The sequence below is a fragment of the Kogia breviceps genome, chromosome 1, assembly GCF_026419965.1.
Source record: "Kogia breviceps isolate mKogBre1 chromosome 1, mKogBre1 haplotype 1, whole genome shotgun sequence".
NCBI classification, from domain to species: domain Eukaryota; kingdom Metazoa; phylum Chordata; class Mammalia; order Artiodactyla; family Physeteridae; genus Kogia; species Kogia breviceps.
In genome coordinates this window covers 82116325-82135006 of record NC_081310.1, presented here as the reverse complement: position 1 = coordinate 82135006, position 18682 = coordinate 82116325, and the positions used below count along the sequence as shown (strand labels likewise).

At 45.6% G+C, this 18682-nt stretch overlaps 3 protein-coding genes across 3 annotated transcripts; 2 read left to right on the top strand and 1 right to left on the bottom strand.

Annotated features, from left to right (window-relative positions):
• Positions 1-5731: 5731 nt before the first annotated feature.
• On the bottom strand, positions 5732-9224 carry LOC131764649 (histone H2B type 2-E-like). The gene has a single exon (XM_067035230.1). The coding sequence runs from the start codon at positions 6498-6500 to the stop codon at positions 6120-6122; it is 381 nt and encodes a 126-aa protein (XP_066891331.1). The 5' UTR covers positions 6501-9224; the 3' UTR covers positions 5732-6119.
• Positions 6851-7243, top strand: H2AC19 (H2A clustered histone 19). The gene has a single exon (XM_059078093.2). The coding sequence runs from the start codon at positions 6851-6853 to the stop codon at positions 7241-7243; it is 393 nt and encodes a 130-aa protein (XP_058934076.1).
• Positions 7392-9224, top strand: LOC136794295 (histone H3). The gene has a single exon (XM_067035213.1). It carries the CDS (start codon positions 8440-8442, stop codon positions 8848-8850), a length of 411 nt encoding a protein of 136 aa, XP_066891314.1. The 5' UTR covers positions 7392-8439; the 3' UTR covers positions 8851-9224.
• Positions 9225-18682: the final 9458 nt, after the last annotated feature.

Genomic DNA, 18682 nt, shown 5'->3' with positions numbered 1-18682 from the left:
CAGCAAGTGCAAAGGCCCTGGGGCAGGCACAACTTTGAGGAGTTCAAGGAATAAGCAAGGCCACTGTGGCTAAAGCACAGTGAGCAAAGGAAAGATCTGCAGGGAGATGTGATCAGAAATGTAGTTGAGAGTCATTATGTATGCCATTGAAGGGCCTCTAGGCCATTGCAAAGATTTTGTCTTTAATTCTAAGTTGGTTAGAGTGCCTTTGGAGAGTTTGATCAGAGTAATGACATTATTCGACTTACGCTAAAGCTCACCCAGGATGCTATGTTGAAAAATAGACTATAGGCGAGCAAGAGTAGAGGCAGGGAGAATATCAAAAGGGTTACAGTAATAGCTCAGGAGAGAGATGGGTGGTAGCCGTGGAGATGATGAAAAGTAGTCAAGATATATTTTTAAATGAAACTGATTAATTGTATATAGGTTATGACAAAGAGAGGAATTAAGGATTAATTTCAGGTTCTTGGACTGAGCACTTGGAAAGAGCTGCAATTTACTGATATGAGAGGCAAGTAGGTTTGGAGGGGGAAAGCCTAGAGTAATGTCTTGGACAAAATTTTGAGACTACTGGTAGCTATCCAGGTGGAAATATCAAATAGGAAACACCAAATTCCCAACTTGAGAATATGAAATATGAGAACTGGAGTTCAAGGAAGAGAAAGGACAAAGGGGTAGATTCTAAAACCCTGATTCTTGCTCGTTTGTAGGTGATCTATCCTTTTTTTTCTGGACGCTTTTAGAATCGCTATATGTCTAGATATGTTTTTTCCCATATCTAGCTTTGGTCTCAGTGTTTCACTAAAATCCCCTATCCAACTTCAGTTTCAACCTCCAACCTTAGAAGGCAGAATAACGAAATGTCTAAATCAATGTTAATTGGGCATCCCTTGGCTATTGCAACTACATAAATCACTGTTACCTCTAATAAGTGTAGCAAAGTATGAACAAAGGATATCATTCAGAGTTCTAGTTAATATATAGATGGTCACTCTCAAACATACATAAGACTTTTAAATATAATGGAGTAAAAAATCTTATATGTTATGTTCATATGTTGAAATTCTATCAGTTAACATAATACTGTAAAAATAAAATGGAATAATTAACATCTATGAAAGTTTTCTATACTAGTTTTTTAAGTCTGATTACAAGTTTTTAAAATTTTCTCAATTTTTTGTTTTGTAAAATTTAAACCTATAGAAAAGTTGAAAGAAACTGTACAATGACCAGCATCATCTTCATCTAGTTTCACCAATTGTTACTATTTGCTGTATTTGCATTTTCTGAACCATTTGAAAATATGTTGCAAACATCTTGACATTTTTCCCTACTTAACATTTTTTAAAATTTTTATATAATTTTTGAAGGTAACTTCCCATTTACAGTTATTACAAAATATTGGCTATATTCGCCGTGTTGTATAATACATCCTTGAGCCTATCTTACACCCAGTAGTTTGTACTTCCCACTCCCCCACCCCTAAATTGCCCCTCTCCCACTGGTAACCACTAGTTTGTTCTCTGTATCTGTGAGTCTGCTTCTTTTATGTTATATTTACTAGTTTGTTGTAATTTTTAGATTCCACATATAAGTGATATTATACAGTATCTTTCTGATTTATTTCACTTAGCAGAATGCCAAGGCCACCCATGTTCCTGCAAATTTCATTCTTTTCCCTAAATACTTTATTTACATGTCTCTCTATAAAATAAGGACATTATCCTATGTAACTACAGTACCATTATCACACGCCAAAAATTTAATATTGATTCAGTAATATTAACCAATATGCAATCCATATTCAAATTTCTCCAACTGTCAAAAAAATATCCTTTAAAGCAGCGGTCCCCAACCTTTTTGGCACCAGGGACCGGTTTTGTGGAAGACAATTTTACACAGACGGGCGTGGGGGGCAGTTTCAGGCGGTAATGTGAGCAATGGTGAGCGGCAGTTGAAGCTTCCCTCGCTCGCCCACCGCTCACCTCGTGCTGTGCGACCCGGTTCCCAACAAGCCGTGTACCCCCACCGGTCCACTGCCCGGGGGTTGGGGACCCCTGCTATAAAGGTGTTGCATTAATTTCCTACGGCTGCTGTAACAAGTAACTATAAACTTGGTGGCTTAAAACACAAATTTATTCTCTTAAAGTTCTGGAGATTAGAAGCACAAAAATCAGTTTCACCAGGCGGGTCTCAAAACTGCTCTCTCCAAAGATTCTAGGGGAGAATCCTTTTCCATGCATTTTCCAGGTTCTAGAGGGGCATTTCTTGGCTCATTGTTCCTGCCTCCATTCTCAAAGCCAGCATCGTACCATCTTCAAATTTCTCTCTGCTTCCATCACCTTCTTCCTCCCTTGGCTTTTTTTTGCCTCTCATGAGGACACTGGTGATTACATTTGGGTCCACCCAAACAATCCAGCATAATCTCCCTATCTCAGAATCACACCAGGAAAGTCCCCTTTGACATTTAAGGTAATATTCACAGATTCTAGGGATTTAGATGTGGACATATTTAGGAGCCCTATTCAGCCTACCCCAGCTGTTGACTACTGTTATAGGTTGAATTATGTCCCCTCAAAAGATATATTGAAGTCTAACTCCCCAGTGCCTTAGAATGTGGCCTTATTTGAAAATAGGGTCTTTGTAGATGTAATCAAGTTAAAATAAGGTCATTAGGGTGGGCTCTAATGCAGTATGACAGGTGTCCTTATAATAAAATGTAGAAATGCACAGGAAGAAAACCGAGATAAATGTCAGGGTTTGTCATAATCCAAATAATACCTGGGGCTAACAGAAGCTGAAAAACAAGGAAGGATCCTGGCCAAGAGCCTGTAGAGGGACAGGGGCCTGCCAATACATTGACTTTAGACTTCTAGCCTCCAGAAATGATGACAGAATAAATTTCCATTGTTTTAAGCCACTCAGTTTGTGGGAATTTGTTATGGCAGCCCTAAGAAACTAATGCAAACTAAAATTTTTAATAATATAATTATTTAATTTTTAAATAAAATTTCAGATTTTTAAAAATCCTAGACTGTCCTTCATTTTAATGGCAACAGTAATCTTTGGCCCTGGTCAAATACTGCTTTTTAAACGTGGACATTTAATCCAAATGTGTAGTTGGAGCACCTCTATTTTTCCTTATCTACCCTATTTGGCCTCTTTGAGACCTTCCAACATAAAAGGTCTATCTCATCTTTCCCTTTATTCTGGGAAATTATTATTTCTCAAATATTTCAAGATCCAAGTAGGGCTCTGAGGCTGGCTGAACTCCATGAGTGGCTCAACTTTCCAATTCTTCCTCTCAGCAGTTGCCCTCCTGTGGTCTACAATCATTCTTGCCTTCACACCCACATAACACTACACTCTGCTGCAGCCTCTTGAAAGCAAAGAAGATTCTGTACCAAAAGATAAGAGCAATCTACATTCCCAGTAGTTCAATTTCTGAAACGTTTGTGCTGATTAGATTGGTCTAGATTCCTGAGCTAATCAGCGTGGGAAGTGGTTGGAGCTACATTTAAACCAATCATGCCAACGCTAAGAACTGTAGATAAGATCTGTTTTCTGGGAAACACATGTGGCAATGGCTCTCAAACTTGACTGCTCATTAGAGTCACCTGGGGAACTTTTTCTAAAATTCCAAGTGATGACTGTGTCCCAAATCACTTAAATCAGAATTTCTGGGGATGGCACCCAGACATCAGTATTTCTAAAAGTTCTCCAGGTACCTATGGGCAGTCAAGTTTGAGCTCCACCTACATAAGGGATTAGGTGAGCTCCTTAATGAAAATCAGCATAAAATTAGAAAAACAGAATAAGAAAAATGCTACATAGTCAATAACATACATTATAGGGCTATCACTACTAAGTTATACTACATAAACACATACAAAATCAAATCTCAAAGAATACGTTAAGGAAACATAAGGAGAAATAAAGTCTAGAAGAATAAGGTGATAGCCTTTATCCTCACTGCTGTGTTTAGTGTGTGGACAAAGAATGTCTGTCGCCTGCCATTTCGGTAAGCAAAAGATGTGGTGGCCAAAAGGCCCTCAGCCACTGCAGCCACCCCTGACGGTTCACCCTGAGGAGATTCAGGATGGAGAAAAACAAGATAATGGCCCTACATAGTTAAGGTGCATATCAAAGAAATGGTTTCAATAAGCCCAAACTCTTGCATTTTTCCCATACCCAGGAAAGCACTAAAATCATTAACTTGAGATGTCTGTTTTTGTGATTAGCAGTAATCTTTTGATGTTCGACTATGTTTGTTTTTTTTTGTTTTTCATCAAAAACTCCTATATATCCTGGCTCCTCCCTTACCTCTTCGGAACAGTCCCTTAGATCTGAGAGGCTGTATCCCAGGCTTAAGTCCTCAGCTAAGTCCACCGAATAAAACATACTTCTCAGTTTTTAGCGTGTGCATTTTTAATAGCAGGTTCGGGCTTCCCTGGTGGCGCAGTGGTTGAGAGTCCGCCTGCTGATGCAGGGAACACGGGTTCGTGCCCCGGTCCGGGAAGATCCCACATGCCGCGGAGCGGCTGGGCCCGTGAGCCATGGCCGCTGAGCCTGCGTGTCCGGAGCCTGTGCTCCTCAACGGGAGAGGCCACAGCAGTGAGAGGCCCGCGTACCGCAAAAAAAAAAAAAAAAGCAGGTTCGTGTTCTCTTCGCTGAGCCCTAGATGCGTCTTTCACACTGCCAACTCCACTTATCGAGTTGAATGTTGAATATCAATTCCATATATTGAAGGTTCTCAATCTTAAATCAGAATTCTGGATCTCCCTTCAATGCCTCAATTCATCCCTCCTCCCAGTGTTCAATCCTAATCAACAGCACCACTGTTTACGCAGTTGCTCAGGCTAAAAACCTAGGGGTTTTGCTCCTATCCACAGTACTACATCCAAAATATAATCCTAATCGCAACATTTCTCACCATCTCCATTATTATCACTGTTCTCCAATCCAGCATGTCTAGACTACCCAGTGGTTCTCACACTTTAGCATGCATCAGAATCACCCAGAGGGCTCGTTAACATAAATTATTAGGGTCTGAAGATTCCACCTTTAATAAATTCTCAGGTAATGCTAATACTGCTGGTCTGGAAGAGACTCTGAGTCACTGCTCCAGCCTGCAACGCTGTAATAGCCCTCCTAATTGGTTCCCTTGCTTCTACTATGGACAATCTAGAATCTTTGATTCACCGTAGCAACCAGAGTGATCTACTTTAAGGTTAATGAGGTCCTGTTATTCATGTCCCTACAGAAAGCAATCCAAGGGTTCCCAAAGCTCCGACACTAACCTCTGAAGCCAGTCTCCTTTGAATTCCCAGCTATATTGGGGCTTTCTGCTCCTCGAACATTTCAAATATTTTCCTGCTTCGGAAATTATGCATCTTATTTCCATTGTATGGACATGTCTTTTAAATTGGGCAAGCTTTTCTAAGAGGTAATTCTCTGGAGAGAACATTATCACCGAGTATTAGGCAAGTTTTATGTGATTTGACCTAAGATGAGGCAGACAGCAGCCACCAGAATAATGGTTAATTCCTAGGTATCAAGACCAAGCTCCAATTTCCCTATTGGGGAATCTACACATAAACTGGGTACGCAGGTGTTTGTGAATGCAAGATACACAAACCCAAGGAATTTGTTAGTAACAAGTGAACGTTGAGTTATCCCTTTTTTGTAACAACACCGAGCACACAATACAAAAAATTAAGTACCAGCACTGTTTTACCACTTGGGAACACCAGATGGTCGCACGTTTAATATTCGAACTTTACCTTGCATACATAAATTCATAAAAAGCAACATCATCGAAACAGCCAGTCTCAAGAGTGCTGACAAATCGCAGCACATCTATACTCCATTAAGTTCTCCAAAACGAGGTAAGAATAATCCGTCACTTATCTGAAAGAAATGGCTGTTTGTACTTAACGACTGTGAACGCTCTTAACATTAACTAGATAAGGAAACCAAAAAGCCAAGTGGAACTACAAAAAAACCGTGTAAAACAACGTGACAGCTTCTTCCACTGAGCAGGTGGGTGGCTCTGAAAAGAGCCTTTGGAAAGTCAAGCGGCCCGGCGACTCGTGCGAGCGCCGCGTCCCGGCAGGGGCTCACTTGGAGCTGGTGTACTTGGTGACCGCCTTGGTGCCCTCGGACACGGCGTGCTTGGCCAGCTCGCCGGGCAGCAGCAGGCGCACGGCCGTCTGGATCTCCCGGGACGTGATGGTCGAGCGCTTGTTGTAATGCGCCAGACGCGACGCTTCGCCCGCGATGCGCTCGAAGATGTCGTTGACGAACGAGTTCATGATGCCCATAGCCTTGGACGAGATGCCGGTGTCCGGGTGCACTTGCTTCAGTACCTTGTACACGTAGATGGAATAGCTCTCCTTGCGGCTGCGCTTGCGCTTCCTGCCGTCCTTCTTCTGGGCTTTGGTGACAGCTTTCTTCGAGCCCTTCTTGGACGCCGGGGCGGATTTTGCCGGCTCAGGCATAACGGCAAGCACGAACTGCAGAAACCACCACGAACGCAAACACAGCAGTGGCACAGAGACTACCGGAAGCGACTCGGTACTTATAGAGGCTGTACGCAAATTAAGGTTCGGATTACGCCACGTTGCGATTCGCGAGTTTTCAGTGGCTCTCTTGCGAGGGGGACGAGGTTATGTAAATGAGTGGATTCTGGTTGAGCTATCCTATTGGTCATCAGGACAAAGATGTGTTGTAGCCAATCAAATTGCTCCGTAGACAATCGCCGTTCTGCCTATAAAAGGGTGAAGCGGGGCTGTTGAGGGCGACTTTGTTAGCTGTCAAGCGGGAGCAATTCGGTGTGCCAGTGGCTGTCATGTCTGGTCGCGGCAAACAAGGAGGCAAGGTCCGCGCCAAGGCCAAGTCGCGGTCGTCCCGCGCAGGTCTGCAGTTTCCGGTGGGGCGAGTGCATCGCCTGCTGCGCAAAGGCAACTACGCCGAGCGGGTGGGGGCCGGCGCGCCCGTGTATATGGCGGCAGTCCTCGAGTACCTGACCGCAGAAATCCTGGAGCTGGCGGGCAACGCGGCCCGAGATAACAAGAAGACGCGCATCATTCCTCGTCATCTGCAGCTGGCCATTCGTAATGATGAGGAACTGAACAAGCTGTTGGGCAAAGTCACCATCGCCCAGGGCGGGGTTTTGCCAAACATCCAGGCCGTGTTGCTCCCCAAGAAGACGGAGAGCCACCACAAGGCAAAGGGCAAGTGAGGCCGGTGTCCGGAAGCCCTCCCAAGCCCACTATTCGAAGGGGCACCTGTGAAATCAAAGGCTCTTTTCAGAGCCACCCACTTTCTCAAATAGAAAGAGTTGTCCCAACACCTAGTGTGCTCAATTTCAGCTTTCTCAGTAGTAGACGTGCGGCCCAGGGGTACAGAGGGAGAGGGAGTGCCATTCGCCCATCCTCTGGAATCTTTGCAGTACCTTACCGGTGTTATGCTTTGCTTGGCGGCGGGGAGGCGACGGGTTGTAAATCCGGGAGGTTAATTAACTCAGGTGAAGGTAGCAAGCCTCTTGGGCGCCAGGGTCGACTCAGTTCTAAGAACTCCGTCAGGTGACCCGCGATTCCTTAACTCTGAGTCGGATGCCTAGTGAGCAACTCTACAGTATAGTTGTTTCCCCAGGCCTTTGCCCAACACTTGAGGTCTAGTGCCAAGGGGACGTTCCCTCTCTCTCACACACGTACACGCCCCGTTCACCCCAGTCGGTTAGGGGAGCGGACAGTTTTCGGGAGTGTGGCGGACCTGGGGTTTGGCTTAAGTGAGTCGACTGTCTCAAAGGGCGGGGAAAAAAGGCGCCTTCGCGGCGGAGATACAGGTCCCCATTTAGGCTTTCGGAGGCGGAATCTTGCGCCCGGAGGGGGGTGCAGATAACTTTCCGATCCGAAAAGCACCGAAAGGCAGAAACAAAACAAAACAAAAAACCCCACAACGATCCGTCATGCCAACTAAGCTAGGGGGCTCTGAGAAGGCAACAAGGCGTTCCGGGGGCGGCGGGGCGAAAAGGACGGTTGAGGTTCAATTAGGGAGCTAGAAAGCGTAGAAAGAGGGTTTCGCGGGTAGCGCGTGTCAAGGGAGCGAAGGGCTGAGGAGGAACATTCTGACACAGTTGCGCTCAAAACTGACTCTCACCCTGAAAGAAAGGAAAAACAAGGCAGGGAAAACTGTTGGCAAACTAGAAAGTAGAAAGGGAGGCGGGTGGGCGGCGGTAGAGGGGATTCTGCCCAAGCCAATCAGTGGCGCCAGGGCCGATGACGTCACAGCCAATGGACAGCCAGCGCGGGACTTTCAATTATTGTCCCGCCCAATCGGGAAAAGACTGTGCCTATAAAGACCGCTGCGGCGGACCGGATCCCGGCTCCTCTCCTTGCGCATTGCTGCGCCGGTGAGCTCGTGTCTCGGTTCGCTATGGCCCGTACAAAGCAGACTGCCCGCAAGTCGACCGGTGGCAAGGCCCCGCGGAAGCAGCTGGCCACCAAGGCGGCCCGCAAGAGCGCGCCGGCCACCGGCGGCGTCAAGAAGCCACACCGCTACCGGCCGGGCACCGTGGCCCTGCGCGAGATCCGGCGCTACCAAAAGTCGACCGAGCTGCTGATCCGCAAGCTGCCCTTCCAGCGGCTGGTGCGCGAGATCGCGCAGGACTTCAAGACCGACCTGCGCTTCCAGAGCTCGGCCGTGATGGCGCTGCAGGAGGCGAGCGAGGCCTACCTGGTGGGGCTGTTTGAAGACACGAACCTGTGCGCTATCCACGCCAAGCGCGTGACCATCATGCCCAAAGACATCCAGCTGGCCCGCCGCATCCGCGGGGAGCGGGCTTAAGAAGTGTGCGCTCGGCTCGAGGTTCCATCATATCCAAAGGCTCTTTTCAGAGCCACCCACAACTGCACTTGGAAGAAGCTGTGCCACTTGTCCGTTCTCTCCCGGCGGACCCTCGCATACCCCGGGAGGAGAGGCCGTTAGAGCGGGCAGGGCGTTGGGCTCCAACAGGTAGGCTAAAGAAAGGCCAGGTATCCGGCCTAGTCCCCTGCTTGCTGGCCGCCTTCCGGGGTGTCAAGATCTTTGAGTGAGTTTGGTCAGTCGGCTTCTCTGGACTGGCGAGGTTGCCGCTGCGTTCTTGGGCGCGGCCAGGGCGCCCAGTTTCTCTTCTTGGAGGCAGCCACGGGTCCTCCCGTAGGGTCGGGCTCTTCTAGGGCGTCTTCGTACTCGACCGTGGCCCAGAACTGTAATCTGTCCCGGGAGCGGGGGGTGGGGTGGGGGAGGTTAGACCAGGCGGAGTCGCTAGGGGACGCTCAGGATTCGCGGGCTTGAGCGCGCGGGGGCTGGCCTTCAGGCAGCTGAGAGCCGCGCGCAGGTCTGACCTCCTCACCCCCGCCGGGAAGGGCCCCGCCCCGCGTGCCTCTCCGGCTCCGGAGACAAATCTCCACCTCGGTCGGTCCCGCCCCGTTTCTGCTGGGGAAAGTGTGGTTCTTCTGGGGTTCAAGTGTCAGTAATTTGGGGTCTCTGCTTCTAATCAAATCCCAGGGGTTGGATGGAAGGGTGTTTGTACAGATCCTAAGGACACTTTCGTGAGCTGGCCGTTAAACATGTTGTTTCTTTCCTGCCGAGTTCACAGTGAAACTCACTCTACTCCACGAAGTAATGTCTAAAAGCTTCAACCTGTGTTTGGATTCTCTGCCCAGACCTGGTAGTGTCTCTACATGTTTTATTCAGGCATGTGGGAAGTCAGTCCTCAGGTTTTGGATTACTCAGCGAAAGAACAGAAGTGGGGCTCTGAGTTCAAGTTTGGGGAAGAGATCAAACAGGCAGAACATAATCCTCCTTTGGGGAGAGGAAGTTACCCACTGTTAGGAAATAGTGAGAATGGAGGCCTTAGAGATGATGATTCTTGTACCATTTGGGAGGTGGAAGTGCAAGGCCTCTAGTGGGCAGTGGCGTGGGGCAAGGTCTTGTAGAGCCCATCTCCGCAGAGCTCAGATACACAGGCTGTACAGGTCTTAGGTGACACCTCTTCTCAACCTTCTCAGTCACTTATCTGAACTTGGAAAAGGCCAAGACTTATGTTTTCTGCTTTGTCTCAGCACAGTGCCAGGTTAAAAGCATTCATTATAGAGATCAGTGAGAATTCACAGAAGGGAGAGGGAAAAGGAAGGATATTTACTTTTTGTTTGTTTGTTTGTTTTTTAAGCTTTAGTTAAGTCTTTTGAGATGTGTTAGAAATGGGGGGAACAGTGTAGGGACTGCGGCCCCTCCTGCTACAGATTGTAGTGTGTTTCTGCTCCAGGGTCACAGCAATTTCCAGAGCATGCCTCTGGGTCTCTGCCTAGACCGTTATTAGCTGCTTAGGCCCCCAATGCAGGGTGGATCCAGGGCCTGGGTCTGTACTCTGAGTTAAGAAGTAGTGAATTCAAGGGGTGTGTGGGGCACCCACTTTGCACCCATCATCTCGTCCATCCTGATGGTAAAACTTCCAGGGACATACAGACATAGGGCTCTCTGAGGTACAGCTTGAGGTTCTCTGGTGAGTGACTTGTCTAGCATCTCAGGTTCAGGAGCAGCTGAGCAGACCCTGGAAAGCAATTTCGTGTCAGGTGTCAGTGCTCCACATCCTCTGCCTGCCTCTGAGATCACATTGTTTTATTTTACCAGTCTGGGCACCCTTAACATCCAGGAAGTCTTTCTGTATGAATCCCAAGGGAAGTTTAGTGGCATTTTTGATATCCAGTCAGGAATAGCATAAAATTTTGTGTTCCTGTCACTGTAGAGGCCTACCCTCACAGCAGTCTTTCAAATCTATTTGTTTGGGAGACCAGCATAAAAGAAGTTCATCAATGCAAGAGAACAATGTAAAATGTAAGTTTTAACATTTAATCATTTCTGTACTTAAATCATTCTCTACTCTCAGATTGAGAGTTAAAGGAAAATTAAGGGCAAGGTAAATAAATGCATTTCCTTTAGTGATTAGGTTCTATGTGGTTAGACTGGTTTCAGAGAAAGTCTGCCCCAAACCTGGGATTTTTAGGAACATAAAAACAGTATTTGTTCAGGTTTAATTCTGCCTTAGTGAGGGTAGTGGGGGACAGGTGCACGGGTGTGTTCAGACAGAAACTACATGCCCTGTCGATTCTACCTTTGCTTCCTTGGAAGAGGACTTGGCCTTCGGGTTCACACCCTCTCCAGATCATCCTTCTCCTTCTCCAGGTCCTCATCTCAGCCTTCTCATGTTCTCTTTCTCTTCCAGGCCTCATCAATATTTCTGGTTGTTTCACCCATGCTGGCCTTGGCTGGTTTTTTTTTTTTCTTCTCTCCTTGAAACTAAAGTGAGATCACGGTTTCCCTGCTTTCCATATCTCTGCTGTCTGCCAAGTGCTCCCAAATTGGTATCTTCTTAGAACCCTGTCCTGAGCTCTACACCAATATTTCTAACTGCCTGATGGCCAGGTCCTTCTGGATGGATAATAGGCACTTCAAACTCAGCTTCTTTCCAAAACTGCATCATCTTGCTTCCCAAAGCTATTTTTTCCCCCTCCCATATTCCCCATCTTACTGAAAGGCACCTTTACTCCCTCTCCCCCATCTGTTCAGGTCAGCAGTTCCTTTTTTTTTTCTCATTTGTCCAAATTTCATGGGTCAGCAAGTATTATCAAATCCTCTATCTGACTTTCAAGTCTATTACTCTCTCTCCATCCATCTATGGTCCCTGTCTTAACTGACACCCTCACCAACTCTGTTCTAGAAGATTAAATATTCAGACTTGACTCTGCTTTGCTACTAAGCATCCACTCTGTGTGACAGCTGTCTTTTTTATTTTTTTTTATTTTATTTTTTGTCGTTTTTCCCTTGCTGCTTTCAATAATTTTTCTTTGTCTTTAATTTTTGCCAATTTGATTACTGTGTCTCGGCATGTTTCTCCTTGGGTTTATGCTGTATGGGATTCTCTGCGCTTCCTGGACTTGGGTGGCTATTTCCTTTCCCACGTTAGGGAAGTTTTCGACTATAATCTCTTCAAGTATTTTCTCAGGTCCTTTCTCTCTCTCTTCTCCGTCTGGGACCCCTATAATGTGAATGTTGTTGCGTTTAACGTTGTCCCAGAGTTCTCTTAGGCTGTCTTCATTTCTTTTCATTCTTTTTCCTTTAGTCTATTCTGCAGAAGTGAATTCCACCATTCTGTCTTCCAGGTCACTTATCCGTTCTTCTGACTCAGTTATTCTGCTATTGATTCCTTCTAGTGTATTTTTCATTTCCGTTATTGTATTGTTCATCTCTGTTTGTTTTATAATTCTTCTAGGTCTTTGTTAAACATTTCTTGCATCTTCTTGATCTTTGCCTCCATTCTTTTTCCAAGGTCCTGGATCATCTTCACTATCATTATTCTTAATCCTTTTTCTGGAAGGTTGCCTATCTCCACTTCATTTAGTTGTTTTTCTGGGGTTTTATGTTGTTCCTTCATCCGGTATATAGCCCTCTGCCTTTTCATCTTGTCTATCTTTCTGTGAATGTGGTTTTTGTTCTGCAGGCTGCAGGATTGTAGTTCTTCTTGCTTCTGCTCTCTGCCCTCTGGGGGATGAGGCTCTCTAAGAGGCTTGATGGGAGGGAGTCAGCTGTCTTTTTTAAAATGCATTTTTTTGAGCCTGTTGCTTTCGTTCTTAAAAATTTTCTGCCTCCCTCTCATTTCCCTTCAGAATAAAGTTCACCTTCCTTTGCATGGTAGTCAGAGCAGTGCAGGTTAATAACTGGTAGGGACTCTGGAGTTAGACAAAACTGAGTATGAATCCTGGTCTCGCCCATATAACAGGTATCTGACTTCAGCAAGTAAACCTCTGTAGGCCTCATTTTCCCATTTGTAAAATGGGGACAACAGTATCTTGCTAATAATGTTGTTGGAACTATTAAAAGTGACAGTTTCTATAAAGTAGCTAGCACAATGTCTGGTCCAGAATAAGTATTCAATTACTTTTAGTTACTCTATTAATAGTTATTAAATTTAAAAATCCCAATAAAAATTATTTTACTACACATCTATTTCCTGGTATTTCCCAGAGCCCCCCCCACCCCCAGGTTTCAGGTGCACTGCCAACTGAACAGAAGTTTCTAGCCCCTCAGAACATCTGCAATTCCCAAGTATACAATGTCTTCACACAGTCCATTTCTTCTCTCCAGAATGTCCTCCCCTTTTTTGGTAACCCTGAGAATCCCTGCTCATCCTTTCTTCCCTTTCTCCTCTTTGCTTTTATCTCTTTAGGCCCTCCTTGCTTCTCCCTCATCCTATCCTAACACCCCTTCCTATTCCCTACCCTTGGCATTAGGCTGACATCGTTCCTCAGGGTGAGAACTGGTCCTTGTTCATCTCTGTGGCACCAGCACCCAAGCAGTGCCTGGAACACCATAGATGGTCAGGAAATGCTTGATGAGGGACCAATTAATTCTCCTGGTCTTCAACTCTGCCTTATATGAGGGAGCTGAGCAGAAGATGCTCCCAGTTCTTGGGGTACTTGAAGTTACAGATCAAGAGCTGGCCTGGACTGGATATCTGGGAAGAACTTCCAAAGTCCTTGGGGGGCGTCCCAGAACATGGGAGCAGGAAACTGTGGGCAGGGTGCCTGGAAAGCCCAGGTACCCCTTGCCCATGAATAGCCACAGTCCCAAACAGCCTGCTCCTGGTGACAGGAACTGAGAGAAGAGTTCACTGAGCTACATTCCCGCCAGTGCCCCCAGTCTGTTCCTGAATGCAGAGCATCTGGGAAGGAGTGTCTGTTTCTATACCCACAAAGACATCAGATTCAGCCCTACTGACAGGATTTTTGGGGATATGGTATGGAGCTGGGATGTGGTCAGGAGCAGAGAGTGAAGTATGTATAAAGAGCAGTAGGAAGGGGAGGAAGGATAGTAGAGGAGAGAAAGGGGTTGGGAAACAGAAGTCTAGGGTCCTCACTGCAATGAACTGGGGCTGATACCTGAGACCCCTTACAGGGTAGGGCCAGGACTCCTGACCCTTAACCAGGAAAAGGCTGCAAAGAGAAAAGACTGTGATCTCCATTTCTTCATGTGTAAAGCAGGATCCTAATTGCACCCACTTCAGGATTGCTGTGAGGATGAAAAGAGATAATACAGCCCACACAAAGTGCTTAGAACAGAGCCTTACATATGGTCATAAATCAATATTAGTAGCATCATTAATATCAGTGATGTAAATATTAGTGACATTAATGTGAATTGATGTAAGTCCCAGTTATAATTATGTCATGGAAAAAAGAATGACACGCACACACACATACAAATTGGTGAATAATTTTCAACACACAGCCAGCTTCTAGACTGTGCACCCCAGGAAATAAGAATACCCAGGTTTCAGGGCTTCCCAGGGCTTCCCTGGTGGCGCAGTGGTTGAGAGTCCGCCTGCCGATTCAGGGGATGTGGGTTCGTGCCCTGGTCCGGGAAGATCCCACATGCCGCGGAGCGGCTGGGCCCGTGAGCCATGGCCGCTGAGCCTGTGCGTCCAGAGCCTGTGCTCCGCAACGGGAGAAGCCACAACAGTGAGAGGCCCGTGTACCGCAAAGAAAAAAAAAGAATACTCATGTCCCTAGATGGTTTATGGCTCATCTTTTCGCTCATTCAATTTCACAGTATCCCAGGATGGGAAGAAGGGCGTTTAAAATTTCTGTTGAACAGCTGAAGAAACTAAAGCTGCTGAGGGAGAGACACCTGGGAACGTAGGTCATACAGCCAGAAGACAGCAGAAGTGGAACTTGAGCCTGGGTCTTGTGTTTTCTTTTTGTATTAGATTCATTGTTTCAAAAGAAAAACACACACTCACAATAATTACATGTAGAGATACGCTATCACTATATAGTAGCTCTGATTTCTGCTGACTCCAAACTATAGAAAGATATAATTTTCTATTACTACCTGCTACACATTCACACATATCTAAAAAATTGAAACAAGTTATACAAAAGGATATTTTTTTGGTTTGGGATGCACCTTGATATTTTCAATCCTATTCTGTTTCATCAATAAAAGATACTGGTTCCCATTCTCTAAATTGATTTTGTCACCTGCTCATGGGTTACAACCTGCAACTGAAAACCACTGCAATAGAGAAAATTACAAAGAATAAAGTAAAATCATCACTCAAATTAAAAAATTCTTACTGTTTTGTTCAACAAGAAGCCTGGCTGGGACTTCCCTGGTGGCCCAGTAGGTAAGACTCCACGCTCCCAATGCAAGGGGTCTGGGTTAGATTCCTGGTCTGGGAAATAGATCCCACATGCATGCTGCAACTAAGAGTCCCCACGCTGCAACTAAAAAGGTCCTGAATGCCACAACTAAGACTCGATGCAGCCAAAATAAATAAATAAATAATAAATATTTAAACAAGAAGCCTGGCAACTGTTCATAGATGGAGGCATGTATATGAGTTTGCAGAAATGGGAACCAGGTCCTTATGCTCTGTGAGAAGACATACATTATAATGAAGGCAAGCTGTGGTAGGCAGTGGAGAAAGGTGCAGATGAATTATCTGGAAGGTCAGAGGGAAAGGTCAATTTTAACTGAGGGACCCACGGAGCCCTTTTTGTAGGACAACTTGAGGTGGGGTTCAAGAAAAAGACAAGGAGAATTGTGAGTGGTGGCTGGTCCACAGGGTCCAAGGCCAGAAATGGGAAATGACTTTTCAGGGGTGGGATTTTGAGGCCGGCTTACTGGAGGTCTTGAATACCAAACTGGGGAGGAGGTAAATTTTACTCTGTAAACAGTGTAGGGGGAGGGATTATAGAAAGTAAGCAACAAAATTAACATACATATGTAGAGATGCTCATAAATACTAGTATTCAGAGAAAGGCAAATTAAAGCAATAATGAGATAATCACTTTATACTCGATACTCTGGCCAGTCATGGAAAGTTGAATAATGCTAAGGGTTGGCCAGGATGGAGGGCTTAGGTGGTTGGTGCCCAGCTGGTGGGGTGTGACCTAGGGCATCCATTCTGAAGAGCAGCCTGGTACTTCTTAAGCCAGTTAAGGTTACACATCATGAGAACCAGCAACTCTGTTTCTGGGTATTCATCCAAAAGAAATTCTCACACAGGTCTATCAGAGACCATGACAAGTATGATGGAACATTAGAAACAGTGTGGGCATTCATCACTGACTGGAAGAGTTGATAGAGAAAATGTGGTAGACATACTCCATGGGGCGCTCTGCAGCAGTAAGAGACAGTGGATTATATGGACACATAACAATAAGGACAGATCTTAAAAACATAGTTCTGAGAGAAATAAGGAAGTGAGATCTAAAAGAATATTATTTATGAAAATTTTAAAAATTAATAGATTTTGCAATCACATAGAAATTAAAAGATACTTTAAACATAGTAGAATGGTTTTCTGTGGGGGGTGATGGGGAAAAGATAGGGAAATGTAGACAAGAGAGTAAGAAAAGTGGGGAACGCCCAAACGGGGCAATGCCTTAAGCAGGTGGGTAACATAATCAGGGCTGTGTACACAGAGGGTTAATCCGTAGTGGAGGTGCAAAAGGAGTCAGAAGTGAGCAGCAGCCAAGGAAGGTGGCCAAGTCCCAGGCCTCAGGGCTGTAGCAGATGAGAGGTGCTGAGCAGAGGAGAACAAGGCAAGCAGCCACAGCAATGGACTGGAGGGAAAGTTTTGATGTTATTGCAGGTAGAAGATCGCCTGAACCTGGATGGGGATAGAAGGGGGTGGTTATGGCAAAAAGTAATCAAAGGTGTGTTGAGACCTTCCTGCCTGAGCGACTGGGAGGATGAGGCCACCAACACAGGAATAGGCAGCCTGGGACGGGGAGCTGCTGAAGCGTTTAGGCCACACTGGGTCAGAGCTGGCACCAGGCAGAGGCAAGTGGCCATGTCCTTCAGGCAGCTGAGATTGTGGATCAGGAGGCGGAGCTAGAGACCAGCTGGATTTTCCTATCTGCCCAGAGGAGCTAGAGGAAGCAGTGGGAGTGCCTGGGAAGAGCTTATAGGGAGATCAAAGAAGGCATCTCTCAGGAATCTACACCAGTTAGGGATCTGGTGGGGAAGGGAAGCTAGGGTAGAGTTTTGTCCTAAAAGCAGAGGAAAAATATCATGAGGAAATTAGATCAAATGATTTCTTGGCTCTTTTCCAGAATCAATTTTATATGGTTCTATTAAATAAATGTAGCAAATGTATTAAAGATCCTCAAATTATTTGGGGTTTTCAAATTTTAGTCAAATATTTTAGTAGGATTCAGGAGCATCAAAATGTATCAGAGAATGCCAAGTTATTTAATCTGCATGAACGTTGGTTTCTTGCTTTGAAAATGGGGATAACTACCTTTTGGGGTTCTGAATATTTGTGAACTATGCAAACAATATAAATGGTATATAGTAGGTATTCAATAAATGGGAACCATTACTCATTATACTCTTGTTTAAAAATTAATTCAGGGACTTCCCCGGTGGCACAGTGGTTAAGAATCCACCTGCCAATTCAGGGGACACGGGTTCGAGCCCTGGTCCGGGAAGATCCCACATGCCACGGAGCAGCTAAGCTGGTGCGCCATAACTACTGAGCCTGTGCTCTAGAGCCCGTGAGCCACAACCAATGAGCCGTCGCGCCACAACTACTGAAGACCGTGCCCAGAGCCCATGCTCCACAAAGAGAGAAGCCACCGCAATGAGAAGCATGCCCACTGCAACGAAGAGTAGCCCCCGCTTGCCGCAACTAGAGGAAGCCCGTGCGCAGCAACGAAGACCCAACACAGACAAAAATAAATTAATTAATTAAAAATAAATAGGGCTTCCCTGGTGGCGCAGTGATTGAGAGTCTGCCTGCCAATGCAGGGGACACAGGTTTGTGCCCTGGTCCGGGAGGATCCCACATGCCGCTGAGCGGCTGGGCCCGTGAGCCATGGCTGCTGAGCCTGTGCTCCACAACGGGAGAGGCCACAACAGTGAGGCCCAAGTACCACACACACACAAACTAAAAATTTAAAAAAATTTTAAAAATAAAAATTAATTCAAATCAGAGTGGTATCTAAATTCAACGCCAATGGCCACTTCACAGTTAGAGAAACCAGAGGTTGCTGTGCCTCCTTCCATCTCCATCTATTTTTCTCCTTCAATCCTGCTGCCACCATTCTTGTCCAGGGCCCTATAAGGCTTGCAACAGCCTCCTAACTCATTTCAATTTCTAATTCTCTGTCCCCTTCAGTCCACCTTGCACACCTCAGCCAGACTAACCTTCTCAAAATATCAGTCTCACCTTGCTCAAGAATCAACAGAGATCTCCAGGTTCTATTCTACTGTGTCTAATCTCCTCTGCCTGATTTCAAGGTTCTCCAAGATTCATCTCTTTAGGGTGTGGTGAGCCAAGCTGAGAAGCAGACCTATCACCAGGCCTCATTAACTAAAAAAAAAAAAAAAAAGACTGGTATGGAAAATCACCCAGAGGCTTGCCTGCTGAAAAATAGACATATGTGTAGTGAACTCTTTTCCTTTTCAATTTATAAAATTGAATTCTTTTTAGTGAATTCTTTTCTTTTTCAATTCATAAAACTCTATCTTTAAAGATTTAACTACTATTTATTGTCTGCCATGTGCCAGGCACCCTGCTAGCCATTTTGAGATGGTTTATCCCGCTTCCTATATTTTTAAAACATTG

What these genes read in the sequence shown, in the direction of transcription:
- LOC131764649 (XM_067035230.1), bottom strand. Translation starts at nt 6,500, where the DNA reads ATGCCTGAGCCGGCAAAATCCGCCCCGGCGTCCAAGAAGGGCTCGAAG.
- H2AC19 (XM_059078093.2), top strand. Translation starts at nt 6,851, where the DNA reads ATGTCTGGTCGCGGCAAACAAGGAGGCAAGGTCCGCGCCAAGGCCAAG.
- LOC136794295 (XM_067035213.1), top strand. Translation starts at nt 8,440, where the DNA reads ATGGCCCGTACAAAGCAGACTGCCCGCAAGTCGACCGGTGGCAAGGCC.